A 26,611-nucleotide genomic window follows, 5' to 3' on the forward strand; every position below is an offset into this window, starting at 1 on the left:
TTTACTTATGTATGATCTTGTTGTTGCTGTATGTCTTATTATATGTACTAATTTGAATCTTGATCATCTTAAATCTTTCTCAAACTAATTTATCCAAAGGGTTGACGAAGATCTATCTCAGCTTGTATGGCTAGCTAACCATGAATATGCAGCAACACTATTAAAAACGAATCCAAATCCACACGTGCGCTTCTTAACTTACCGATGAACTACAGAAACGGTTCATCTGCTAGCGTTCGCATTTTTGTTCTTTGTTACTTGAAAGAGCTAAGAAGTATAGAAGAGAGACAAAGTAGAGATAGAGAAGAAGGATGAAACAGGTGGAACAAAGTAGAGATGGGGAAAAAGGCTGAAATTACAATCATGTGATCCGGAAAGTTGCCTGCTAAACACTCATTTATGTTTCTGTAGAAGTTACAACTACCAAATTCACAAATAAAGAGTGGCTGCTAGCTGGTTCTGCCAAGTTTATTATAAGCCCTTCATCAATGACAGCTAAAGCTCTTGCAATCCATGGAGTTGTTCTTGCCCCGTCTTTCAGTAACACCGAGGCTATTATTATCTCGGACTCGAAGGTTCTGATCTCATCGGTTACAGCATATCTCTTCTTCAACCTGGCAGGTGAAAGTCCTAATTGACTAAAAGGATCACTACAACATGACCCAAATTTACAGATGAAGGTCTAGTTAAAATTTTTGTGAGAAAAATATATGAATGTGGGGGGTCCTTTAGAACTTCCATAGCAATACTCCTCATATACAAGAGCAAGTTCAATCCCTTAATATGAGAATAAAGTGACTAAGAAAGCTAGAACGGAATTATACATCACATTGAGCATCACTTCTTTCTATTTTCCTCGAGCCTACGATTTTAGATGGACCACAGATGGACATTTTATTCAGCAAATTCCTTGCCATAGCGTTTTTAGATCCACAAATGATGGGGAAGAAAACAAGTATACAAGTTATGATAGAAGCTGCATAAGAGCATAATATACCACTTCCACAATAATATCACATGACGCAAATGAAAAAACCACAATCCAATTCTCTACTGCTCCCAAAAGTAGACATCTTGTCTACAATCCACCACTTGTTACGAAACCTGTATGAGCCTGGCCAGGATTGAAGTATTGGTAAGGTCTTAGTTTAAGTGCAAATAAAGCCAAGACAAGGTTGTATAAACAAAGAGGCAACTGATGATAATAAAAGTTGGAATTCTGAGAAAATGTTCACTTGGTAAATTACATTCTATATGTGTAACTGTGACATTGATACATCTATAAATACATATATTCAATATGACCATTCATGAAAAAGAGAATATACAATACAAAAAGAGGGGTGAACAGAGAGAGAGAGTGAGCAATTGAAATTGTACAGAAATTTATTACCAAATAGGAAACAATGTACTATGTTTTAGATCCCAGAGGCATTACATTCTTCTAGTAAGTTTAGAATGTTATGTTCAGGGGCACTAAGAGAAGGTAAAATCATGCGATTTGGCTGTCTTGGTTTCGGCACAGTACCTTCGGGTTCAAGAGACCCGCCTTCCATCATCACTGGCAAGTCACCTCTCCTTGGCACAGTTGCTGATACTCTCTCCTTCCATATTCTTCCATCCTAAAGGTCAAAAAGCTTTATTAAGGACTATATTCAATTATTCATACATTATTCACAGATAATGTGTGTGGCAAACAGATCAAAGCACAAAGAAAACTAATTCATTCCGAACATTCTGTAAGTAAGTCAAAATCATTGTAAACCACCCTAAAAAAAATGGGGGAAAAAGAAACATCTTTCATACATTACCATGATAAAAACAATTATAAGTAGGACAGCAATGGTGAAAGAGTCATAATAATATTGGAAGAAGTTGCCATTCTAATGCTGATATACAATCAGTTTTCTCCTAGAGAATTCCATGAAAAACAAGGACCAATGACTTTGCAGCCTTAACCCTTTAGGATGATAGCTATCTATTCTTAAAATGGACACCAAGCTTGTCATATAGAACTTCATTGTAATAGGATATGTTAGAAGCTACAGTCAGACCTTAAATAGCAAGCACTCACAAGGGATCACAACAAAAGTTGATATTACAAAACACTTTCAGTAGCAACCATCCCCCTAAAATTGATTACAATGCAGTTATGCACTGACATCCGGGCACCTTATAATGGACTCCGGTACTTAAACTAGCAAGCATTCCCAACGGATCATAACAAAATTTGATATTACAAAAAACTTTCAGTAGCAACCATTCCCTAAAATTGATTACACAGCAGTTGTGCGGTGACACCTGGGAAACCTTATAATGGACTCAGGTACTTAAACTAAACATGTACAGTTCGCACTTTTCTATAAATCACGGCATACTCTGTCAATCCCCATAATGGCTTAACACTATCTTCTGGGATCTATTCATGGACAAAACTACAGGTTTTGATGCTTGCTTTTCCAATTGTAACTTCAAGAATGAAGGATTATCTTCCATATATACAAGTAAAAGTATCACAGACTCTGTCAAGCCACAAACTGTCCTAATAACATGACAACTGATGGTGCATCGGATTAGAAATTGTTAACCCACAAACCCTCAGGCTAATGCTGACAACAAACTTGAATGTTCACACAACCAAGGCTTTCCATCTAATCCATTCATCACTGAAAAGAGAATGACTTAAAATCTGCTCGGACACGGGTAAACTATTGCCCCAACTAATCAGTAAACGCAGTTGAAATAATAGAGAAAAAAATAGAACAGTTCTACCATATGTCATCCAAATTAATATATAATCCCAGGTTGCTGAGTAGGAAAGCTAGATTCTTTAGGGCAGCCGAGATATATCTTACATTGAGAATAGAAGGCTCAGGTAACGGGCACTGAATTGGTCTGTCATTGTCAAGAGGCTCCATTGGATGTTCAACTGGCTTAAACTCCACTGCTACTTCAATCCCATGAGATGCAGTTGCCGCAGCAGTTGCTGCACCAGTAACCTCCGAATTAGGGGGCAATACTTCCCTTTCATCCTGCACCAGATAGCAATTTACATAGAATCATGAATGTCCACATCCAACACATAGCTGACATCACAAGATTAGCAATATAAGCAAGCGCAGATCTAACCTCAAGCAGAAAACTTTAATGACCGTTCAGGAATTCAATGGAACAAGACGCTTACAGATTACAAGAAACTGTAATTCGTTTTGAACAACAAAACAAAAGAAGAAAGAAGGTACCAATAAGCAAACTGATCATCAAGTAAACCCATTACATATATTCTGTCAAAAACTCAACTTGGTTCTTTGAAATTGCAAAACCCAAACAAAGAATGCCAATTGGATAAAAGGGTAAGCTGATACCAAAGCTGATAGCTCAGAAGTCCAGGATTAGGCAGGTTAAGATCCAATAACACACAGGAAAACAAAAGAAAAAAAGAGAGTCAAATTCAAAGAAGTGGTTTTTCAACTATTCAAAACCAAACCAAAGACAAGGTCAGATCCTCATCAAAGTTCCATAACAGAAGACCAAATCTAAGCTCCCTATCACAAATTCTAGAACACATGGAAAAAGTCAACCCCAGTAAAAAAAAAAAGAAAGCAATCTTAATAGAAACTTTAAAGAAGAAGCTACAACTACTCTTAACATACAACGAGAGAGAGAATAAGAGAGCGTTCTGTTCTTACGATGGCACTTTGAGTGCGTCGATGACTGGCTCTGCTGACAGAGAACCTTGAGAAAATACCCACCATGGTTATTACTTTCTTTTCACAGAAAAAGGGCGGTCTGATCTTTATTTTGGTTATTCCAACGTATCCCTTTCTCTATTGAGTACAGATGAAAATTAATCTACTTACACAGAAACCCAGATTATGTACCACATGATTGTTTTGTTTGTTGCTCTTTTCTGGGGCCCTGCTGATATGTTTGTCTCTCCCTCTCTTGGACTCTGGGTAGAGCAAGAGACAGATAGAGGTAGAGATAGAGAGAGAGAGAGAGAGAGAGACAGGTGGTGGAAGATGATAAGGTTGCTTGGCGTAGTGGGTTTTGTCGGCTCTGTACGTATCTCCTAAATATGCTTTGGAGTCAGCAGGGGAAAAGCTGTGAATTTGAAGAAATGGACTGTTCGGACAACGACAATAAAGAACGAAATTGACGAGCGACTGTTGGGAGGATTCCTCGATGGAAAAAAGGAAGTGTGATTTCGACTCCACATGCACTTGCACTTTGTACTGTTGTAACTAAAGTTAATTAAAGATGAAATTTAACCACCGAATCTAAAATTTAGACCGATATTTCTTCTTTGATATAAAGATTTTAATTTTTTTTTTGAAATATTTGAGGGAAATCAAACTTTTAGTTAATGCAATTATTAGTCATCACTCATCACTTAGCTAATAGTTACGATGTAAATTGCATTTTTATTATTTTAATGTTTGCAGGACCATCCAACGAACAAGGCAAGTTAGGCAACCAAGACTACTCTAAATCTCTAATGCAGTTTCTGCAGCAGCAGGCAATGCCTATAGTCCAAAAATCATACTTTGTTAATAAAGGCTGATACTATTCACAATAATTGTCTTTGTCTTCATATTTTTTATGCAACAGTCGACAGTAATAAAAATAGGCAAATTAGAATTTTAAATATAAAAAATAATTTGATAAGATTTTAAATTATTTCTAGATGTCATACGTCATTATATCTTTAATTAATATATATATATATATGTAATAATATAAATATATAAGATCTTGGCTAAATTTTGGCTTATCAACACATGACATGTTTCAATGCTTCAAATCATTTTTATTCAAATCATTTTTAGTTATAAATTATCTTAGATTTTGATAAGATCATCGGCTAGTCTCTATTTGACACGTGTGTAATTGATGTGGCATTATCTTGTAACAAATCATATTTGATTTCAGATGCAATTTTTGGCCCATATCCATCTTTATGTTTCTTCTTGAATCTCTTCTTCCACCCAAACACTCCACCACATTCATGTTCCTTCCAATGGAAGAGTTGAGCAACTGGTTGTTGTAAAGGCAGCAAGTAAGTAAGGAAGACATTGAGCGGATCCAAGCCACAAACTGTCAGGACCCATCCCGGAATTTCCCCCTAATCCTTATGTATTAAATTGTATTTTCCATAGATTGCTCTGATGACCTTGGGAGACTTATATAAATATTTGTAAAATTATGGGTTGTGTCTGAGTTTGTGTAAACGAAGAAGTGGAAAGATTGGAGCTATTGGGTTGTAACATAAGTCCTTAAGATTATGCACTTAGACTTTTATGCTTAGTAAATTGTGGGTTGTTTGTTGGGAAGCAAGGTGGTTTCAGGATTTGGAATTGAGTTAAATCTAGAAGTGTTTTATCTTTATGTCCTTACAATAGGTTTGGGTTGTCCACTTTTAGGGAAAGTTCTGTCGAATTTTTCCGAAAAGTGCTTGGAGTTTAGGGGAAAATTCCGGGATGAGTCCTGACACAAATGCTCTGCTTATTGCAGCTTTAGCAGAGTATGATTCTTTTGATCCATCAAGAGGGAGTGGTTCACGACTTGGTCGTGCTCCAAATGTCAAAAGACTTAGGTAATTGTGTGACTAGTGTCTTATGGAGGATTATTTTATCAAATGTATAATTTTCAATGAAGTAGAATTCTAGATATGGTACAGAATGTGAAGAGCTGTCTTCAATCGCATCGTGGAGAACCTTTGCAATTACGACAAGTTCTAGCGACAAAAATTAATTGTTCTTACAAAATTAGATTCCTACCCTAACAAAAATGACGGGTGCCCTACCAATACTTGCGTATGGTGCAGCTACATGATCAATGTACCTAAAAAACAAAGGTGGAAGACATGTTGCAATGTTTGAAGAAGTTTTGAGAATAAGTGGAAACTCTTTGTTCGAAGTGATACTCTCACACTCTGACAGTGTCAGACCTCCAAAGGCTTTTCCCAAAAGAAGATAAGTGTGGTTTTTTGGGTATGACTCAAAGCATTGATTATATGTACTGGGAATGGAAGTTTGTATACTTGGGTTGGCCGGAGCTCACTGATGTGCTCATATTATCTTATATTTCTATGTCTCTTAATCTTGGTTTTTATGTTTATTTCTCCTTATTTATGATTCATTTACATGTTTTAGTGTTTTTGTAGGTTTGTTTCGTAGAAAGAAGAAAAGAAGCTAGAATGAGCTAAGTATGATTGAAAGGCGATTGCAATACCGCATTTCAGAATCTGTCTGTGCAGAACACCCAACATCGCCAAATTACTGGAAAAATGCTCGGATCGAATCAGAAAATGAGCCTTATATTCATGGAAAGCTACGGATGTCTACTTTATGTAGAATTTTATGGATCTCAATTTTGATACTTCTGGAGAAAGTTATGATTATTTGATTGAAGATAGGTCAGAATAGGAAACCTGCTTGAGAATTTACAACCATTCGTGGAGAACTCAAGTTCCGTGGCACAAGATTGTCAACCCTAATATTTCAAGGAAGTTAATTCAGATGAGGATTAAATGACAAACTTATTCCTACTTCTACAAGAGATATTTCAAGGTTTTCCCATTCTAAATGAAGAAATGAATCTAAACCAAAGTTTTACAAGGAAACACGAAGCCAAAGATGAGCAGAAATCTTCCCTATATAAGGGAGCACGAATTTACATGAGAAAGAAAGTCTTGGGAGCACAATGTAGACACCTAAGGAGCAGAGACGACTCGTCCATCTTCCCCTTCTTTTCCTTTTCCATTCTTTTTATGTTTTACTTAGTTATCTTTTGCTAAACTTTTTTCTAGGGTTAGGATGATGCCCTAGTATGATTGTTTATGTACTTTGATGATTTGTTGATGGATTTATAGTTTCTTTATGATGAATTCTTAGTCCCTATTTGAATTGATGCTTTATGTTTAAGCTATTTGATTGATCACCTTGGGGCTTTGCATCTAGTAATTAGAAGATGAATTTGAGGCGTACCTGCAATATAATTCAAATTAGCTTCTTGTGATTAAGAGTTGTGAATTACATTATTGTCGTATCTGAAGTAATGGTTTGCATGATTCTCTTGTTTTCTAGAACGTAATGAGTCCTATGTGTTAAATTTATACCGTACCTAGATAAACTGCATGTTAGGATATACGACATTTGCCGTACCTGGAGAGAATCATACACTTAAGGAAAACTATGGTCTAAGTGTTGTACCTGGACTTAGATACGGGAATGATTGTCATCAAAAGAATCCGTTAATTATATCGAAACATAAATAGGATTGTTAGTGGTTGATTTAAAACCTTAGGTTTTATCATCTTTGCTTTTCTACTTTATCAACTTATATTTTGTTTCTTTCCTTAATTTTCACCTTATTTCTTTATTTGAAAATCTAAAAAACAATATCTTCTTTCTCTTTATTGTTCATTGTGTTTCTGTGATTTTGTGTTTGGATTAATTAGGTTAGGATTTAAATTGATTATCAATCCTCAGTTGGAATGACCTCGTACTTGCACACTATACCAACGACGATTCGTGCGCTTGCGAGTTTTAATTAAAATTTCACAACACTCACACTAGTCATAAAGTTTGCCCAATTATTATTCCTGAGACGGTGGCCTCCTACGACACATACATATGACATGCATTATTCAAAACTTCAGGAGCTCAAAATGACATCAATGTGTTGCATAGTCTAAAGTGTTCTAACATGTCATATCTAAAGGTGCCATTTCAATGACATTCAAGATCAACAACATAAGATTTGTGAATTTCCTTGCTAATGAAATTTACATTTGGTGATCAATGTTTGACCAAAAAAAAAAAAATCTCAAGCCAAGCGGTTTTGTGAAGAAACTCTTTGCCAAAAAGCAAGATGCGTACCGAAAAAACATGATGAGGTGTTTCGGGTATCCTTCAATTTCATTTTTTCATGCTACGTCACTATTCTCGTTTGTTTCATTGTGGACTCTTCGAAGCATCATGATAGCTTGCATAATTATTCACAACATGATTATGGAGCATTGGAAGCGGCGTGCAGTTGAATTGGATCTTGTGGTTTTGCGTAGTTGATTTGTTTTTTCTTTTCTGGTTGGAATTGCAGGTTTTGCAGTCCTGGATTAGACGTTTGTTGTCGTTGATTAGAGTTTGACGGTGATGTTGTGGAAGTAGGAAATTATGTTGACGGTGGTGATGATATGGCACAAGAATGCTAAGCTTGCTTATGTTTGGGTCTGGGCTTATATATAACAATCTGGGCCCAACTTATGGGCTATCAAGACTGGTGCCTTATCACCCCCATCCATTACTTAGTGCTTTGGGCTGGCCTGGCTCGAAGGTTTACATACTGGAGTATTTTTATGGTCTCTAAAGTGCTAGTTTAATTCAGATTATGATTCCGGTGGAATTAGTAATTAATTATCTCAAATTGGACTGGTGTATCTCAAGCAGCTTATGGATGAGGATTTGGCTCCTATTTGTTTTATGGAAAGTAGCATTCTATTTTGCACCACAATTGCGAGCAGGGGAATGGATGGCTAGTTTTATGATTTTTTTTCTCTGGAAGACATGAAGTTATTTTTTGTTTATAGGTTCGATTTAAAAAGTGAACTCAGATATTTTGTAATGAGTTGTAGTGCTTAGATAAGAATTTGTTGTTACCCCTCCAATTTTCTATTTTGAAGTGTTTGCAATCTTTGACCTTTTGGCTGTTGATTTAATGCAATCAACCTCTAATTTTATTTTAATACAATTTTTATAAAAATTTAGTTGGTAAACAACATTTGATTTGGTATTATAAAAATGATGTCTTCGTTTTCATGTGGTATCTTCGAACTATGGGTGTCTTCGACGCTACTACCAACGTCATATCTTGTTTTCTCTTTAATCACAATCTTCCTATTTTCTGCCATTGTTTTGATTCAGGAGTTATTGCAGAAGTATCGATAGATATAATCTGTTTGTACTCTTTTTGCTACTTAAGTGCTAACAATTTCGCCGTGTGATTTTGAGCATCCTCGTCGTTTTCTTTATTAACACAATCATAGCAGTGGGGGATCAATTAAGACTTTCTATTTTGATTACTATACAATCATCTTTCTCCTTCTTATTCTTTCCTTTTTTTTATTGCTTCTTTTGAAGCCTTTAATTTAGGAGCCTTGCAGATGGACTTGGTAGTGTCTCTAAAACTTATTCAACATCCAAGAGGGGTACTTGATATATCCATGAATGATCAATGTTGCATAGCTTTCTCCATGTTCGGAGCACCTGATCGCCATGCTAGTCTACATAATGTTCATCTATAAAACTTAAGTTCTTTTTAAACATTCAAAGCCTAAGATTTTCTCTTAAACAATATCTTTAAACAATAAAGACAACAAAGTAATTTGTAGAATTAGAAAAGAAAAAAATAGTATAATGTCTCACATCCACTGGCCCATTTATTCTATTTTTCATTCATTTTTAGTTTTTATATATTTCCTTTCACATTTTACAATCGGACCTACATTTTTTTTTCTTTCAATTTGACATATTAGAGACATGAATATTTACTAATAAGCTCAATATCAGCATATTTAGATTTTATTCCACTTGATATCTTTGTATTGAATATGTTGATAACCGTACACTTAGGTAGAAGTAATAGTGTTATGTATGATATGGTGCTCTCATGTAAATAAGATGTCAAAAGTGGTTGTCATCTCAGATGTGAAATGGCCAGCACTTACGCTAAAGCACAAGAAATTCCTCATTCCTCTCTCCTTTCAGAATGAGAGAAACTACGTTCTTTAAAGAAATGAGAAATACAGTTGTAGTTACTCTTCGTGTTGTTTCAAAAAAGAGGTTTGGTGGTAGTGGTCAGGCTCGGGCTCAGGCTCGTGAGGCTGCACATGATATCCAACATGGGTTGGGCTTTGTTATAAACAATGGAGGTCATATTTTGACTTGGGGTGATAACATTAAAGGTAACAAGGATAAAAGTTCAATTTCTTTCGGCAAAAGAAACTTGTAGATGTCATTGTTGTTTATAGGTATCCAACAAAAAATGTGACTATTTTAAAGCCAAAAAGCTGTCTCCACAGGCTTGTTTCTTACATTGAATTAGTCGATAATGAAGCTGAAGTGGGTATGGAAGTGTATTGCATGCTCCTTTATAACCCATAAGTTATGTTTGGTTCAACAATATTCAACATAGATTAAGGTTTGAAATCTGACAATTCAATCATTCCAACTTATATAACAATAGCCAAGAACACATTTAAACTTCATCATCCAACCATAATCAAAATAATAGCAAGACATAATAGACAATATCGAGGGTTCAATCACTCATGCATCAATAAATTAGGGGCTAAAATCCAGTTGGAATCATCCAACGATAACAGAGTATAAATAAACCCAAATTGTACCAAAATATAAATATATAGTGAATCATTTTCAAAATCTCATACTACCCATTTATTCTAACTTTTGACTTACATTCGCACTATGAAATCTAGTTGTATTCACCACTCTAAAGATACTTCTGGCTTATATATAATATTCAAATATTTGATGAGTGTGCTATACCAAAACTCAGAACATTAAAAACTAGATCAAAGGAACGTTCCAATATTAGAACCCATGGATAATTTTTATAATGTTAATTGATCAACACACAGTCTAGTAGCATCTAACAAAATAGGAGCTGAATGATATATGAATAAGAATTATTATGTATCATCTAACAAAATAGTACATCAGTGTTTGTACTTATAATAAGTTTAACAATTTATCCATATAAGCAAGTGTTCCAACTTCCAAGTTTGAGTGTGCCAGAAAATAACAAGCTTTTCTTATGAAGGGCGTTAGAGAATATCTTACCTAACATGAAATGTGAGATCTATATTACCAATTGATGGCACATGTCCAAGGTGTAGGTGAAGAAAGAAACTGATATGCATGCTTTATGGGTAATGGAAGTGTGACATATGTGGTGTCTATCACCATTATCTCCGGTTATATCGACTTGGAATGAGAGAAATTTCATAGATTTTATGGATCATGATAGTTGGATGTTATCCAAGGAAGAGATAGATATTTTTTACTTCATAACTTGGATGATTTGACATTAGATGAGAAATTCTTAGGTGGGGGTTTCCCCACCACGTGGCTTTAGGGCCACCCAATCAGAAGAAATAAATTTTTTCATTTTTTCCGAAACTGCCCCTGCTCTTTAAATGTACAATACCCAAAAGACCTGCTGGGCAGTGATTGGTCTGCCGCACCACGTGTCAGTGCGGGTGCCCCACCCAAGTCTTTCTCTAATTAGATACACTTCATGACAAAGATACGTACAATACCCAGCACTCATATAATTGTACTTTGCTACGTGTTAATGAGTTTAAGGCGACAATGGTGTAATATAGACATGTCAGATTTGAGGCGAGGCCAATGAGGCCTTTACCTTAGGCCCATATGTTTCTAAACGCCCGCTAGTAGTTTTAAAGTATTAGTAGTAATATACTGTTAAAACCTAAAACATTACAGCAGTGTATCACGGTGGTTCTTGGATGCTTGAAATGTTCAAATACAGTTGATACATCTAGGTTTTGATTCTCCTTAAGCCAATTTAATTTTTTTTTCTCTTGTTTTCTTTTCTTTATTATTTTCTCTTACATTTATAATTCACCTCAGTTTACATTTACATTTATTTTTAAAATACCTCAAGTATTGAGTATATGAATATCTTACCCCTAAGCCCATAGAAAAAAGAAAAAAGAAAAAAGAAAAAAGAAAAAGATACGTGCGACTTCATTCCTCACTCCTCAGCCAAGACTCCAAGAGCCGCCTTCGTTCTTCACTCCTTAGAGACTCTCTCGACTCTCAGTCTCTCATGTCTCATCTGAAATTTCATGAACCCAGTTCGTTCAACTCAGTACAGGTACGAATTTATCGAACAAGCAGTCAAGCACTTTGAATTTCATATTAAAATTGATGGGTTTTGCTTGAAATTGAGTATCTTGCCTCTGTGTTTTTGCACTCTGATGACTCTAATTCTCAGGTCTCAGCTGTACAGTAGCCGCGGGTGTTCAGTTCGGTTGGGCTTTGCAGCTTTCGCTTTTAACTCCCTATATACAGGTTCGATTTTGTATCTGATTCATTTTTCTGAATTCCTATTTTGCTTTAAATTGCAGAAACTGCATTCAGCTTCCGGATAATTAGATAGGATTGGTAATCTTTCGTTTGAATCAAGGAATTCGAGTGTGGCCGTTTAGGGAGCTTGGCTGGTTGCATCTTCATTTATATGCTTTGCGGCTTGTTCAGTTGTTTGATTATATCATTTATATGAAAGAGTCAGAAAGACAGAAAGGGTCAAAGGGAATTGGCCATACACTCAATTGGATGATTATGTTTGGTCAATGGTCAATTGGATAATTATGTTTGGTCAAATGAAATTGCTTTCTTCATCTCATCATCTGTTGACGTTTTGCACTTGTGCTTGGAATGTGTATAATGAAATGTGTGTGTATATATAGTGTGTGTGTGTGTGCATATATAAATGTGCATATTATTCTAATATTGGTACATATATAATATTATAGGTATTGATTTAAATGACGGATTACCGAAAATCCAAGCGATACAAAAATCTTTTGTCATGGTTTACAAGTGATACTCCATCAAGTGGTAGTGGGAATGAGATTGGGAGTGGGAGTAGAAATGTGACTAAGATCGCACTGGGTTCCAAATCTCAAAAAAATAGAAGTTCACAAATTTTGTATGTAGCTTAGTTATTAGCCCACCCCATTTTCAGATCCTGATTCCGCCACTGCTCTTCATCTTCATCAGAATGCCACCCAATCTCTGCTCTTGTTCACCAAACGTGGCCGCCGTGTTCGTTGTTGATGGAGGTAAATCTGCTTCTTTGCATCACAACTGGATTAGTTTTTGTTTTATTTCACTATTATTTTTGTCAATCATTTCAGTTTCTTTCTTTGTCCACATAGTGCTTTTAAAACCCAGATAGGCCTTTGCCTTCTTTGCCAGTCTTTTGTTTCAGCTGGAGTAGCCGTCTTATTTAGGACTAGGTTTGGGTTTAATTCATGGGTTTTACATTAGTTTATCAAATGCTCATAGTTTATCTTAACTGCACTGTCGTTGGCAATATGAAATTCTTAACTGCTTTTGTTTCTCTTGTGATTGGACTTGTATTGTTACTCTCTCCTGTCTCTCCTCACATACTAGTTTATTATTACAGGTTTTGTTTCACCGTTTTAGGGTTATGTCAAAGGAACAATTGATACTGCCTACATGAACAGAATCACTGAAAATTTCAACACACACACACACTCCCACAGTTTAGAGGTTCAGCCAACCCCATTTAGAAATCCGGGCTGCATTCCTAAATAATGGTTGACTTTTTTCTCGTAAGCAAGTGGCTAATACTGTTTGCATTATGTAAATGCAGAGACTTTGGAGGGAAGCATATTGATTGCCACTTCACCTTGAAGCTTAGCTTAGCCTCTGTTAACATGCATATATTCAAGCAGCTTCTGCCCGACATAAGTCGATTAAATGGTGCCAAAAAGTATTTTCAAGGTAAATCTAAATTCACGTTACTCATTGGATAGTCTTTGATAGTTAGATAGAAAATTCTAAGTAAAATATGATGCTCAAACTTGGATAGAATTTTTGAACCGTTGTATGTGTCTGTCGTTGGAGTCGCACAACATTCTTGTCAGAACACAAAAGTTTCTTGGGACAATGACTTGATGTAGTGTATGCAAATTATGTTGGAGTCTCCTACCTAACTGTGTGAGCTTTAGTTAAAGTATTTGCAGAGGTTGGTGGTAGTTGTGCAGTTAGTAGTCTTATAATTGTGAAGAGACCTATGCATGTAAATGGAAATAATTCACGGGGAAAATTTGACGGATATGGACTGGTTCCAATAAAGTTTACCGAAGCCTCTTTCCTGATACTTTCTTTCATCTTCAATGCAGCATCATGTTTTGCCTTTATACATTCAAGCCCAAACTCCCCAGTAGAAGTCCATTCTCAAGATCAGGAAGTAGTGATTGCTTTGGGAAGCAATGTGGGTGACAGACTACATAATTTCAATGAAGCCTTGCAGTTAATGAAAAAATCAGGCGTGCAAATAACAAGACATGGCTGTTTGTATGAGACAGCACCAGCCTACGTAACTGATCAGCCTAACTTTTTAAACTCTGCAGTTAGAGCGGTTACAAAACTTGGGCCTCATGAGCTCTTAGGAGCACTGAAGAAAATTGAAAAGGACATGGGTCGTACCCAAGGTATAAGGTATGGTCCCAGGCCTATTGACTTGGATATATTGTTTTACGGGAAGTTAAGAGTCAGATCTGAGATTCTTACAATCCCTCATGAAAGAATTTGGGAAAGACCATTTGTAATAGCCCCATTATTGGATTTGCTGGGATCAGCTATTGATAGTGATGTAGTTGCTTGTTGGCATTCTTTCTCCATGCATTCTGGTGGGCTTTTTGAGTCTTGGGAGAAGTTGGGCGGTGATTCCCTCATTGGAAAAGAAGGTCTCAAGAGGGTTTTGCCCATTGGAAATGGCTTGTGGGACTGGTCAATGAAAACCTCAGTCATGGGAATCCTTAATCTGACTCCAGATAGTTTTAGTGATGGAGGAAAATTTGAGTCTGTGGAGGCAGCGGTTTCTCAGGTTCGATTGATGATTTCAGAAGGGGCAGATATGATTGATATTGGTGCACAGTCAACGCGGCCAATGGCTTCTAGAATTTCAGTTGAACAAGAATTGGATAGACTAATCCCAGTCCTAGAAGCAGTTGTTCGGATGCCTGAAGTAGAGGGCAAGCTTATATCTGTGGATACATTTTATTCAGAAGTTGCTTCTGAAGCAGTTAGTAAAGGGGCTCATATTGTAAATGATGTATCTGCTGGTCAGTTGGACTCTAACATGCTTAATGTTGTTGCAGGCCTTAGGGTACCTTACATTGCAATGCACATGAGGGGGGATCCTTCTACAATGCAGAACAGTGAAAACCTTCAATATGATGATGTTTGTAAGCAGGTTGCCTCCGAGCTATTATTGAGGGTGAGAGATGCAGAAGTATTAGGTATCCCAGCTTGGAGGATAATCATTGACCCTGGAATTGGATTTTCAAAGAATACTGAACAGAATCTGGATATCTTAATGGGGTTACCACATATTCAAGAGGAAATTGGGAGGAAAAGTTTGGCATTATCTCATGCACCCATAATGATTGGGTCTTCGAGAAAGAAATTCTTAGGTGAAATATGTAATCGCAAGGCTGCGATTGAGAGGGATCCTGCTACTGTTGCTTCTGTCACTGCTGGAGTTTTGGGCGGAGCAAATATTGTAAGAGTGCACAATGTGAGGGATAATCTAGATGCTGTGAAGCTATGTGATGCTATGCTGAGACGGAAGAGATCTTTTCCTCAATAAGCATAAGTTTTTTTATCTCTTCAGTAAAGGGTGCTATTGGTATTTTTATACTTCCTGTTTCAATATCTGACATGAAATACCAACATGGAAACATCATTTTGTTCTCCTTATGCTGGTTAAGCTGTTAGTGACCATTTGTTGGCTGGGTAAAGTAAATGTTTGGACTACGATGTTGGATTGGCTTGTTTTTTATCCAATCCACCCCATTTTTGTGGGATAAGGTGTCCCTAAAAAAGTTAAGATAATTTTTATCCATTGGGTTTAACCGAGCCATAATAGAAATTTAATATCATTATAGCAATTCCAGCCTTTGCTTGATCCCCAAACCCCAGCTGCCAACAATGATGTCTCCAACTGTCTTTGGCTGTCTCTGCAGTTTCACCTGAATTGAATCTCTGTTTCTCAAAAACAACGGGTAATTCTCTTTCAATTTCTTCGATATTCAGTCTCCCTATCTTTCTCCTTATGGAGTTGTTTTAGTGGATTTGTATTTAGACTATGGATAATGGGTAAGCTTGAATTTGTTGGTATTTCTTTTTAAAAGGTTAGGTATGATTCTTCTGAATAGGTCATTTGAGTTTGATCACAAAACTTGGTAGTTGTATTTTCAAGTCCCAGTAAGTTTAAGTATTATTTTCTTTTTCATTTTTTTTCACAACTTTTCATTGAATATGGATATAGCAATTCATGTTCTTCTTGTTCATGAAGCTATTCAGAACAGTTCACTCTCATTAGTTATCTTTTTTATTCATTGTTCTTTTGATCTTTTTTAAATGATATTTATTATTTTGTTATTTTTTATTAAAGATAAGAGTCATCTCTCTTGAAGTTCTGTTTTGCCAGCTTGACCTCCATTTTGAATTTTTGATTTGGAACTCGTTCTATGTTTAGTTGCTAAAAAGCTTCTCATCGAACCAAGTGTTTTGGTGCCAAGTAACTAGGGCACGATGCATACATAGAACCAAGTGTTTGATTGTGTTTAATTATTGATGATCAGCTATGATAATGGTGCAAGGAACCACAATTTTATTGCTAACTCTGATTCTACACTAGGAGTTGCTTTGGCTCTGGGTGCTTCCACAACTCTGATAATAGGAGTCCTTCATTGTGTGTGTGTATACGTGGCTTATTTGATGATCCAAACTTTCTCATTGGAGTTCTTACTGATTTTATCACCAAGAATTTGTTTCTTACAAAATTAGTTCTTATTTTAGCTTTCTTTCGAATGGTTGTTGCAATTCTTACTTTTGCCCAAAAAATGCAATGTTGATCTTTTATTTCGTTTTTCCTTCCTGTCCACTGCAGCAGATAGTACCCTTTTGCATCATCTACTGAGCATGTGGGAATTGATCAACTATTAGTTCTTGGAGCTCGCAAGCTTTCATTCTTGGTGGATTCTAACATGATGTTAGAGAAAATGAATTGTCTTTGAACAACTGAATTGTTGAAGCAATAAGTTTTAATGATGCATTGTATTTGAACAACAGAATTGTTGAACGAATTTAAGCTTTTCCTTACCAGAAGTTGAATATTGCTGTCCATTCTCAGTTTGCCTTTTGGATTACAAAAATTTGGAATTCCAGTGGGGGTTATTTTACTACAAAGCACTGTGTCATTGATTCAGCTTTTTATTCTAGTGTGGCACTACATTAGTTGATGCTTCTACTTCACCAACATAGGGCATAAATAATTCTTAGACCCATGAAATGCTTGCAGTGGATTCCAATCTGCACCATGATCTCGTCCAATGGTTTCTCAGAAACAATCTTTTTTCATTGCAAACAATTATTTTGTCCGTTGTGTATCAATTGGTGCCTCAAAAGTGTCACAATTTTCTTTAAGATGCCGCCCAAATGCAATTGCTCCAACATCTTCCACTAGCCCTTCATTTCCACAGTAACCCTAAAATGCTTAAAATCAATAAATCATCTGGCAAACGCAAAAGTGACAAAACCCTAATGCAGGGAAACATCCGAAACAAAACTGAAGGCTTCTTCCTTTAAAAACTGGATGAGCTCCATCTAAACAGCATTTCCCTTGCTACTAGCCACTCCCATCTTAACAACAGCACCGATGTTTCTCCATTTCTTCTTGACTTATAGTACAATGGCTCCGCCCGAGACCCTTTCGCTCGAGTAGGGGTAAAAACTCTGTAAATGCAAAACTTTGGCCAGCACAGAGCATTAAGGATTACTTTGCTTTGCTTTTCAGCCACTTATTCTCAGAAATAATCAAAAACCAGCTTTTCTTAAAAGCACCAAACACACTCGACTTGTGCCATGAGTTGCAGACGAGAGGGACATCCAAAAGTCAATTTCTCTAAAAAAAAGAATAAAAATAATAATAATTTAAAAAAAAAAAATTGTCACGTGCAAAGCACGTGTGATAAGGGTATTATCGGAAATCTGAACAAAAATGCCCAAGCGCCAAAAGGATGATATTAAGCCCTGGTAGCCATTGCCGGTTCCCCTTTGAAAGTGTGAATGTGAGGGCGAGTGATCGAGGATGGAGGACGAGGGATTAGAAGATTGGGACGACGCGGCTTTCGTCGAAGAACTCATCCAAGTACAAGAGCGCGTCATCTCCGATTCTCAGCCGCCGTTAAAACCGGAACCGCCGCCGTCCTCTTCGATTACCTACTCGCCTCCGCGCCACCTCTCCCAGCGCTCCAACGCCGTCTCCTCTTCCTCCGCATTGCCGCCACGTGTTTGGACCTCCCAGAGGCTCGACAAGAATCCCGAAATTGGGCGCTTGAAGGTTAGGGATTCGTTCCTTGTAGATATATGGATTTGATTTGGTGAGTTCTTCTTTGCTTGTAGATATATGGAAAATATTTGAGTAATGTATTGCTTCTTGTGCATCTTTGATTTCACAGATGGCTGCTGCTTCTTCTTCTTCCGCATTGCCTCCTTGTGTTTCGGGCAACTCTGGATGTGATAAGGAACACGAAATCGGGCGCTTGAAGGTTAGGGATTTATTGCATTTCTCTACATGTTTGTGTGTCTATACAGGAAATGTGCAAGTTTTTTTTCTTTTTCTTTTTTTTGATTAATTTGTTATAAAATGTGTGTTGGTGACTTAGTGTTGAGTTTTATGGAGCATTTTGGCCACGGTTAACCAAACATTTCTGGTTAGTTGGGAAATGCAGGAACATCCATGTCGAGGAGTCATTGTTCTCCTAGAGATTTTTGTTGTTGAAAAAGAAAATGTTATGCTTTTCTGGTTACTCATCAATTTTAGTTTGAATTATATGTTACGTGTACTTTTTTGCTATAGTTGGTGCTATGACCTGGGATTGAAGAACAACAAGTGTTTGTACACCTTTGTTTTCTTGCATTCCAAAGAACTTGAGTCTCTCTGGTTTTAGATAGTTGCTGAATTTATTTATTTTTATATTTCAGGGATAAACAATATACATTTTTTTTTATTGTTTCCTTACTAAAGTTTGATGAATGTTAATTGCAGATGGAGCTTGGGCATGTCTTGAAGCAGCTTTCAGATTATGTAAGTCTGTTTTTTGTTTTTATTTCTCTATTAAAGATGCATAACGAGACGAGTTTTGCTCTTTGTTTTGTAATCATTTTATGGCCTACTCATATGTACTTTTGGTAGATTTTCCTATAGGTGAGTTGTTCCTATATTGCTATATATTCTAGTTTTGTTTGTTCCATTATACCTTTGTCTGTACTGGGGTAAGTGCATATATTTGTCAGCTGAGTTTTTAACTAATGATTGGCAGTACAGAGATCCACATGCATTCTTTTTCTTTTGTATGCTTTCATTTATATCCAGTGTATACCATGCAGTCAAGTTTTTTCCTTTTTTAAATGGGGCGTTCTGTCCAGCTTTTATCTATTTGCCACTGCCAGTGTTGCATGTGAAGTTGCATTCAGTTTTCTATTTCTGATAGTACCCCTTTCTAATAGATCCTGTTTCTCATTATTGTCTCTGAGATAATTCTTGGGATGTTGTATTCAATAAATCTTGCTATACTTGCAGGAACAAGAGTGCTCAGAACTGAAGAAGGAAAGAGACAAAAAAGATGAACAGCTTCAGTTTGTACTCTCAAGGAATGAAAAGAAAGATGGAGCTGCTAGGAACTCTGATAGTGCAAACTTGTAAGTATAACCTTTCTGTCACAGGGCGTCGGTCTTATATGGTGCAAGTTTAAAGTTTAGACCAATGGTATTTCAGTCTACTGCCCATTATATAGTATACTAATGACCCTGAGGGGTGCATTTATCTTATTTCTAATCATGGTCCCATGGTGGCAGGGAATCTTCTGTACAATTACAAATGGCAAGAGGTTCAAGTCATCAGCCTAGTTCTCAGGTTCATATTGGTAAGTTGAGTAAGAGATCATCGTCAATCAATTTATTTTCTTGTGGTAATACTTTTCTTACATTTTTATTTATTTTGTTTTGTGCTAGGTGAGTCAACCTCTAAAGCCACAGGCGTTCAAACTGATGAAACTAGTGCTTCTGCCCAAGCAATCCATAATGATGACCAGCATATTTCTGATAACCTCTCCAAGAAATTGCTAGCTATCTGGGGATCTCCAAATGAACAAGAGTTGGGAAAAAATGTCATATCCAATTTGCTTATGGCTTGCCAAACAGATTTCCATTCTCTTTCTGGGTGCATTGGCATGAATATATCCTCTAAACTGAGAATGGACACTGCAGGAGATGAAGGCTCTTGTATTGCAGCTTCACAGAATATGCACATATCTCGTAACCCAGAAGTTGCAAAAGTGTCTCATCTTTATTCTGTCTTGACCAAGGTACTCTTATACTATACAATTTCATATATCTTTTTAGACAGGAAATACCTTGAACCCTAGCATACAAATTAAGTCCCAAATTTTAGTTTCTTAGAAGTTCTGCTGAACCTTAGATCTGTTGATTATGAATGCCTATCAAAGTTTTCAAGGTTTATGATGGTTAGTTTGGGAAGGGATCAAGGAGGAGGGTAGAAGTTTTTTGTTTTCTGTTGCTGTCATCTCAAAAGTTCAATACATCAGAATGAGAGTATTGAAGATTTATTTGGCTAACAATAAACAATTAGTATTTAGAAAAGGGTGCTGCCACATATGTTCCTGGCATCATTTCATCTTTTGTAGGATTAAGGGATTGATTTGGAAATAAAGTAGTGAACCTGTCAGTATTTCTGCTATGGTTTCTTTTGGTTTGAATTTATTTGTTGTCACCCATATATGAACTGGGTTTGGCTTGGGTTCATGGAGGATACATGATTGGTTGTGGCACTATTGTTTGTTGAAAACCAATTTAATAGTATGCTGTGTGTCACTAATGGGTACCATTCTCCTTTATTGCGACAAGTTTTCCGTAGTAGTCAACAGACATTCTTTGGTAAAACTGCTCATGGTGATTGAGCTAAGTTTTCTTATACATGACTTAATAAACAGGAGAACAATTGTTAGATGTATTCATTAGTGATGTTGAATCCCTTGTTTTATCTTGTATATGAGTATTTTGTTTAGCTTTAATTTGATTGTCTTATTGTAGGTCAATAATGGAATGATGAAGTTGGATGCTCTGTTTCAACCACTAGTCGACCTCTGCAGTCTTAAAAATGTGAGTTGGATAGTTAATATGGTTTGACTCCTTGAACCAATGGTATGTCAGACATTCTAATTTAATCGTTTCTGTGTTCCACCCCCCCACCCAAATTTAATACTGGTGGATGCGCCGTATTACTTGGGAATGTTGATTGCTAACTGTGTCTCTTTAGTCTTAAGGACTGGGCGTTCGGGCTAGGTATAATAGTAACTTGGGCCAAATACCAAAGCTCAGTTATTTGATCACATGATATATAAACCTTTTTCTCTTAACATAAATTTGGTATGCAAAGGTTACTCTAGCAATGGATACTCTGTAATGGATTTGAATATGCTATTCCTGTCATGTTAAACTCACCTAAACCTTATCTGAAAATTAGTTGTTGGCTTATACTTTTGTCTCCATATGGATGGATTATACAGTTGTCAAATGTATTATAAGAACTATGATCAATGTCCCATATTTTACTGCTAATTCCATCTATTCTAAAATCTAATTCTAGATGGACACCACTATTGGTACCGTCAATATCTTCAAATCTTTAACCATTGATAAAAAACTTGAGACTGATAACTCTCTCTCTCTCTCTCTCTCTCTACACACGCAGACACACACATATATTGACTTTCTGATAATGTGAACTGTAGTTGCAACCCTTCATTGTCTTGTTTGGCATCTGAAAGACATTTTTAACGATTGAGGTTTCTTCTTTCTCAATCAGTTTTCCTCCTGTATTACAAAATGATAATCCTTGTTTGGACAGAGTATTTGTGCTTGCGAGCTCCTTTACCTTTTCATATCATTCTATGCATTAGAGACCGGAAAAATAACATTGCGAACTACTTGTATCTCACTTTTTATAATGTTGCTTTAGTTCACTATTGTAAGTGTTTCATTCAGTTCTTTCAGTCTGCTTCTTGCAGTTTGTTGATGAGTTGGTTCATTTTGGCATAGGTTGTCATTGTCCAGGCATCTCTACATATACTACATGTGTTTCTTAAGCACCTTCTAAGTCTAGAAAGGCAAGTAGAAGGAAGGTACATATACTCTGCTTCATAAAACCTCATGTATTCCTTTTGATTTTGCAGGAGCTAGAAATGTATTGATTGCATATGCTATTGATGATTCGCCCCTTTGACTGCGCCTTTGTGGTGTTTAAATGATTTTCTGTTAGAATAATATTATTTATCATTTACTAATAGTGGTTTGATCCATATGTGATGGAATGGTGGGTGGATAAGCGGGTCTTATTGATGTATCAGACAGGGCATGAACGCTCTTGGGCCTTGGTTGTTTGGATTTATTGTGATAAAAGAAACAACTATTTGGCTTTCTGTTTTTTGTTGCATTTTCTAAATCTACTAAAATATATTTCCTGATATATATTAGTTTGGCAGGATGACCTGTGCAATGTCGGGATTGCCTTGTCATTTGTTGTTGTTGTTTGTTTGTTTGTTTGTTTTGGTTATTTATCTTTTTGGTGAATGTTATCGCATGCTTATGAACTTTGATTTGATCTTTCCAGTGCACTCTACTCAGGGTCAATGTCATGGTCGAGGGACTCGTAAGAAGGAATCAGACATCTTATGTGGACTCTCTTCCATTTGGAATGGATTTTTATGCTGAAACTGAAAGCAAGAGTGGAGATTGGAATAACGGTGTTGCAAATTTGGTTTCTCGTGTAGACTGGGTTTCACTTTCTGAGTTGATCATACAAACTGCCATGAGGAATACAGAACACTCCCTAAGGCTACAAGCAGTCTCTATTATGAATGTCATTGTAATGAAAAGTAATGCTTTTATGGAGAGGGAAATGTAAGAATAAAAATAACCTCTTTCTATCAAAATTTCTATCTGTTACAGTTTCACATCGTCTAACTGAAGTTCCATTGGAGACAGGTTTGGCCGGACACTGGTGTTTGAAATGATCGCAAAATTGCTTGCAAAGGAAGCTGGTTTTGAGGTGCGAAAACAAGCCGTGCAACTTCTGTATATGCTACTGAATTGTAAGTTTTACATAACTTTTTCTATAGTATGGTCCTACTTTTTTTTTTCTTTTCATTTCTTTTTTCTTTTCTTAAAAAGTTGCAAGTAGGCACAGCTTAATATTATTATAATAGATATCATGTGGGGAATTTACTATAGGAACTTGTTACGATTTATTGTTTCTCCAGTGTTTTACATTTACTGAAACAATGTATCACCATTGTGGGTGGACAAGATATCTTCCTCATAGTAAAATTCAAAGCAGTTATAAAGCAAAACCTTAGCAATCAAACAACCAAACTATGATGGTCACATTTTAGGTTCTTCTAAATTGCTGCAGCTTTCCCAGTATAACTATTATAGTTTGGTTGGGAAAGCTGTCCCGTAAAGGGAATGGTAACTCCTAAAACACAATGAAACCGATCCTGTAATAATTATCAGATTTTGACTTTGTCCCAAAGCCTCCGATCCCCACTGTAGCTTCCAAAATTCATGTTTCTGTCTGGAACTTTTCTTGGGGAGTACCACTTCATCCTAGGTCATGGGATAGATTATGTATAGTTACAAATTGATCTGTAATGTTACTATTTGTTGTCACTATATGCTTGGATGACAGATTTCTTGTGATACTTATTCTTTTGGGATTCCTCAAATGTTAATCACAACTTTTCTTTTTTGTACTGTAACCGGTGATATTTTCCTTTCACCGCATGTGTATTTTGGTTGTGTAAAGCCTGAAAGTACTGATTAGTGCTAACATTGCAGTCCACTACTCAGCTCTTTGACTTGAACTACTAGAGTTAGACACATGCTTTCTTGATTCTTGCTGTTTATGTATTGCCATTCCTGTCTCAAACCCTGAACATCTTATTGTTCTTTGCTCAATTGAAGGTCCTAAAATACTGGTTAAATTCTGTTCCGGTTATAAAGAGGAGATGGATGCTGGTGCTATGGATGAAAATGCAGAAGATGCTTTGACTTTTCAAAAGTACTGTATGATTCTTCAAGGATTGGCAGATTGTCTAGCTTGCTGTGGACACTGTCTAGAGGTATCATTCCTACCGTAAATGACCTTTTTTTTTTTGCTCTGGTTGTAAAGCCATGATGCATATACTTACCTGTTGTCTGTGAAAGAAACTTGTAATAGATATGAGTTGGCATATTTATCTATTAGTGTCACTAGAGTCAGGTGACGCAATACATACTTTTATTAGAGAAATGAATTGTCATACTCAATCTAGGTAGAGTCATATGAGATAGATCCGATGAGCGATGTGTTTGAGTTGCCACACTCACCTCTTTGATTTTACAGAACTTTGTGTTACTTGGGTTCTACCTTTGAGTTGATTTTATTCAGATTTCAATCTAGGTAGATACCTGAAGTTGGCCCCATCTGTTCACAGGCTACTTGATATCTTTTGGAAACTTGTGTTTACATTTTACTTTTTTCATTGTTAAAAGGGAATTGGAGTTTTTTGTTAAGTCGGGCAACAAATCGTTCTATGTAACTATAAAATTTCATGATGAGGTGTTCAAGCTTTCTTGCTTTTATTCAAAAGAGAATAGAAGCCTCATATACAAATTGTTATCTTAGATTGTCATGTAACTTCAAAAGTGAATCATCAAGTCTTTAAATTTGCATGACATGATGCTGCAGTTCATGTTATATGACGTTGGATTGCACATTGTTGCCTGATTGTAGACTCCAAATGATTTCCTGTGAAAGTTAAGAGCAGCCTATTTATTTAATGCGAGAGATTAAGAGGTCCCTTGCTGAAAATCTCTACATGAGGAGGTTCAAGCTAGCAAATATTAGTGACATTCTTCTGCTGCATCATAACAATATTGTTACCTCCGCGACTGTCTGATGGCTGCTTCTCACGTCTGTCATGTTATGTATATTATGTCGAACTTGTCAAAAAGTCGGAGGCTGTAGCTTATTGTTTTTATCTTCACCGTCTATTGGCTGGCTGGAGGGTGGGTTTGTTCTGTCTTGTTATGTATATTATATTGAACTTGTGAAAAAGTCAGAGGCTGTAGGTTGTTGTTTTTACCATTACCTTCTATTGGCTGGCTGGAAGATGGGTTTGTTGTCTTGTTCCGAAGTTGGTGGGCTATGCAATGCACTCCCACTCCATTTATATTTAGTAAAATAATTTGTTCAATCACTTTTTTCTCTTGTCAATCATATTAGTCAATAAAGGGTATGTGTCTTATTGGTTCATTGGAGGCCTGCTTGGCCTATGAGCTACATAATTCCAGGTGGAGGTGGTTCTATCCTCTTCCATTTCATAATCTCTCTCATCCTAGTGAAGGAGGGTTTTGAACTTTTGATCCTATCCCTGGAGTTTAAGATTTTATTTTTAATGACATGTATTACCAAATATTGATGGCTTTTATATGCTTGTACTTTCAGGAGTTGATACTTTGCCGAAATGCTGTTCTTTTACTGGCTTTCCTAGCCTCATCTGGAATATCTGGCTTTGAAATACTTGCGAGTCACAAGCTGCTTCAAGATGCAAACTTTCTAATGTTAATATTACAAGTTTTGGCAGCAGAAGCAGATCAGACAGCAGTTAATACTAAGCAACAACATCAGCTTTACAAAGAAAGGTAATTGATAAGTGTGTCTGAGTGCCCTTGGAATTTGTGCTCTGATATTGTTACTTAGTTGCAGGATTCACATAATCTTAGTTCTGCATTACTTTGCCAAGTTCTATTTGTGCCTTATCCTTGCATTTTATGTGCCAATATACATCGTGCAGAAGTCTAGTGTTTGCATGATTCTGATAATGCAATTTGACTTATATTGACTGGTTGTTAAATTTGCATTTTCCCGGTTGTATGCTAGTTGAACTAAAATGCCATTGACTAGCCCTATAATATCTCTACTTACATTCTAGTAGATTGTAACCGTGTATTACAAATGTTATCCCACATAATTTGCAAAAATTGTCGTTGTCTTGATCTTGCAAGGATATTTCATGTCTTTGTATGGAACAGATTCATTTCTGTATATATGCATCTGATGGAATCACCTTATTGATCTCTTAATTGTTGCTTATATTGTGAGTGTTGTTATGCAGGACCTTGCTGGTACGGGAGGCCTTGATATTGCTTAACAGATTGGCGTCAAACCCATCATATTCTGCAACTGTCCTGCATGTATTAACAAACAGCAGAGACATGGCCAGTTTGGCCATTGATGTTGCGAGCAGGTTGTCCCGGAAAGACCAGATATATGAGAAGTTTGAATGCAGGCCGGAATCTGATGTTGGTGACCTAGCTAGAGTCTTTAAGAAAAGGGTGTTCACATATTTAGGTGATAACATATTCTAAAACCCTTAGTGCACTTTTGGTACACATTTTTGTAAATTCTAGGTATCAACAGTATACAAGTTGCCACCAGAGCTGTGCAGTGCAAATTCTTAGAATGAGCCCTTAAGCCGGAAATTTTGTTATATGCTGGCACCAGTTACTATGGAAAGTTTTGTCAGGTCGCTCATTGTATGATGGAATTGTTGTAATGATCAAATACATGGTTACTGTGTATATAAAAGAATCAGCTTCTACTGGTTATTTTGGCTCTA

General features: G+C 36.5%; 3 protein-coding genes across 9 annotated transcripts; 2 read left to right on the top strand and 1 right to left on the bottom strand.

The window, feature by feature from the left end:
- Positions 1-875: 875 nt before the first annotated feature.
- On the bottom strand, positions 876-4,058 carry LOC112179154. 2 transcript variants are annotated; one of them, XM_024317491.2, is made up of 4 exons: positions 3,690-4,058; positions 2,856-3,032; positions 1,529-1,622; positions 876-1,114 (listed from the first exon to the last, which is right to left on the bottom strand). In XM_024317491.2, exons 1-4 carry the CDS (start codon positions 3,753-3,755, stop codon positions 1,014-1,016), a joined length of 438 nt encoding a protein of 145 aa, XP_024173259.1. In that variant the 5' UTR covers positions 3,756-4,058; the 3' UTR covers positions 876-1,013. The 2 variants fall into 2 exon arrangements, with proteins under 2 accessions (XP_024173259.1, XP_024173258.1); XM_024317490.2 differs by lacking the exon at positions 876-1,114 and having other exon boundaries at positions 1,218-1,622; positions 3,690-4,055.
- A 7,696-nt stretch (positions 4,059-11,754) lies between these two features.
- Positions 11,755-17,082, top strand: LOC112176319 (folate synthesis bifunctional protein, mitochondrial). Of its 3 annotated transcripts, none has more exons than XM_024314171.2 (6): positions 11,755-11,922; positions 12,043-12,119; positions 12,584-12,892; positions 13,450-13,580; positions 13,982-15,868; positions 16,759-17,082. In XM_024314171.2, the coding sequence occupies exons 4-5, from the start codon at positions 13,514-13,516 to the stop codon at positions 15,451-15,453; spliced, it is 1,539 nt and encodes a 512-aa protein (XP_024169939.1). In that variant the 5' UTR covers positions 11,755-11,922; positions 12,043-12,119; positions 12,584-12,892; positions 13,450-13,513; the 3' UTR covers positions 15,454-15,868; positions 16,759-17,082. The 3 variants fall into 3 exon arrangements, with proteins under 3 accessions (XP_024169939.1, XP_024169940.1, XP_024169941.1); XM_024314172.2 differs by having other exon boundaries at positions 12,831-12,892; XM_024314173.2 differs by lacking the exon at positions 12,584-12,892.
- Positions 17,083-17,891: 809 nt separating this feature from the next.
- On the top strand, positions 17,892-26,611 carry LOC112176318 (protein SENSITIVE TO UV 2). 4 transcript variants are annotated; one of them, XM_024314168.2, is made up of 13 exons: positions 17,896-18,210; positions 18,329-18,418; positions 18,919-18,957; positions 19,453-19,571; positions 19,728-19,795; positions 19,884-20,236; positions 20,982-21,050; positions 21,990-22,072; positions 22,575-22,850; positions 22,935-23,041; positions 23,913-24,070; positions 25,438-25,634; positions 26,108-26,611. In XM_024314168.2, exons 1-13 carry the CDS (start codon positions 17,959-17,961, stop codon positions 26,358-26,360), a joined length of 2,064 nt encoding a protein of 687 aa, XP_024169936.1. In that variant the 5' UTR covers positions 17,896-17,958; the 3' UTR covers positions 26,361-26,611. The 4 variants fall into 4 exon arrangements, with proteins under 4 accessions (XP_040365996.1, XP_024169937.1, XP_024169936.1 ...); XM_040510062.1 differs by lacking the exons at positions 25,438-25,634; positions 26,108-26,611 and adding an exon at positions 24,724-25,189 and having other exon boundaries at positions 17,892-18,210; XM_024314169.2 differs by lacking the exon at positions 18,919-18,957 and having other exon boundaries at positions 17,893-18,210.

This window comes from Rosa chinensis, chromosome 7, assembly GCF_002994745.2.
Source record: "Rosa chinensis cultivar Old Blush chromosome 7, RchiOBHm-V2, whole genome shotgun sequence".
Lineage (NCBI taxonomy): Eukaryota > Viridiplantae > Streptophyta > Magnoliopsida > Rosales > Rosaceae > Rosa > Rosa chinensis.

Excerpts from the sequence above, each read along its gene's own strand:
- LOC112176318 (XM_024314168.2), top strand. The coding sequence starts at position 17,959 with ATGGAGGACGAGGGATTAGAAGATTGGGACGACGCGGCTTTCGTCGAA. Across the intron at positions 20,237-20,981 it reads TTTATTCTGTCTTGACCAAG|GTCAATAATGGAATGATGAA; the intron begins GTACTCTTATAC and ends GTCTTATTGTAG. Across the intron at positions 21,051-21,989 it reads ACCTCTGCAGTCTTAAAAAT|GTTGTCATTGTCCAGGCATC; the intron begins GTGAGTTGGATA and ends ATTTTGGCATAG.
- LOC112176319 (XM_024314171.2), top strand. The coding sequence starts at position 13,514 with ATGCATATATTCAAGCAGCTTCTGCCCGACATAAGTCGATTAAATGGT. Across the intron at positions 13,581-13,981 it reads TGCCAAAAAGTATTTTCAAG|CATCATGTTTTGCCTTTATA; the intron begins GTAAATCTAAAT and ends TCTTCAATGCAG.
- LOC112179154 (XM_024317490.2), bottom strand. The coding sequence starts at position 3,755 with ATGGTGGGTATTTTCTCAAGGTTCTCTGTCAGCAGAGCCAGTCATCGA. Across the intron at positions 3,033-3,689 it reads GACGCACTCAAAGTGCCATC|GATGAAAGGGAAGTATTGCC; the intron begins GTAAGAACAGAA and ends TATCTGGTGCAG. Across the intron at positions 1,623-2,855 it reads CTGAGCCTTCTATTCTCAAT|GATGGAAGAATATGGAAGGA; the intron begins GTAAGATATATC and ends TTTGACCTTTAG.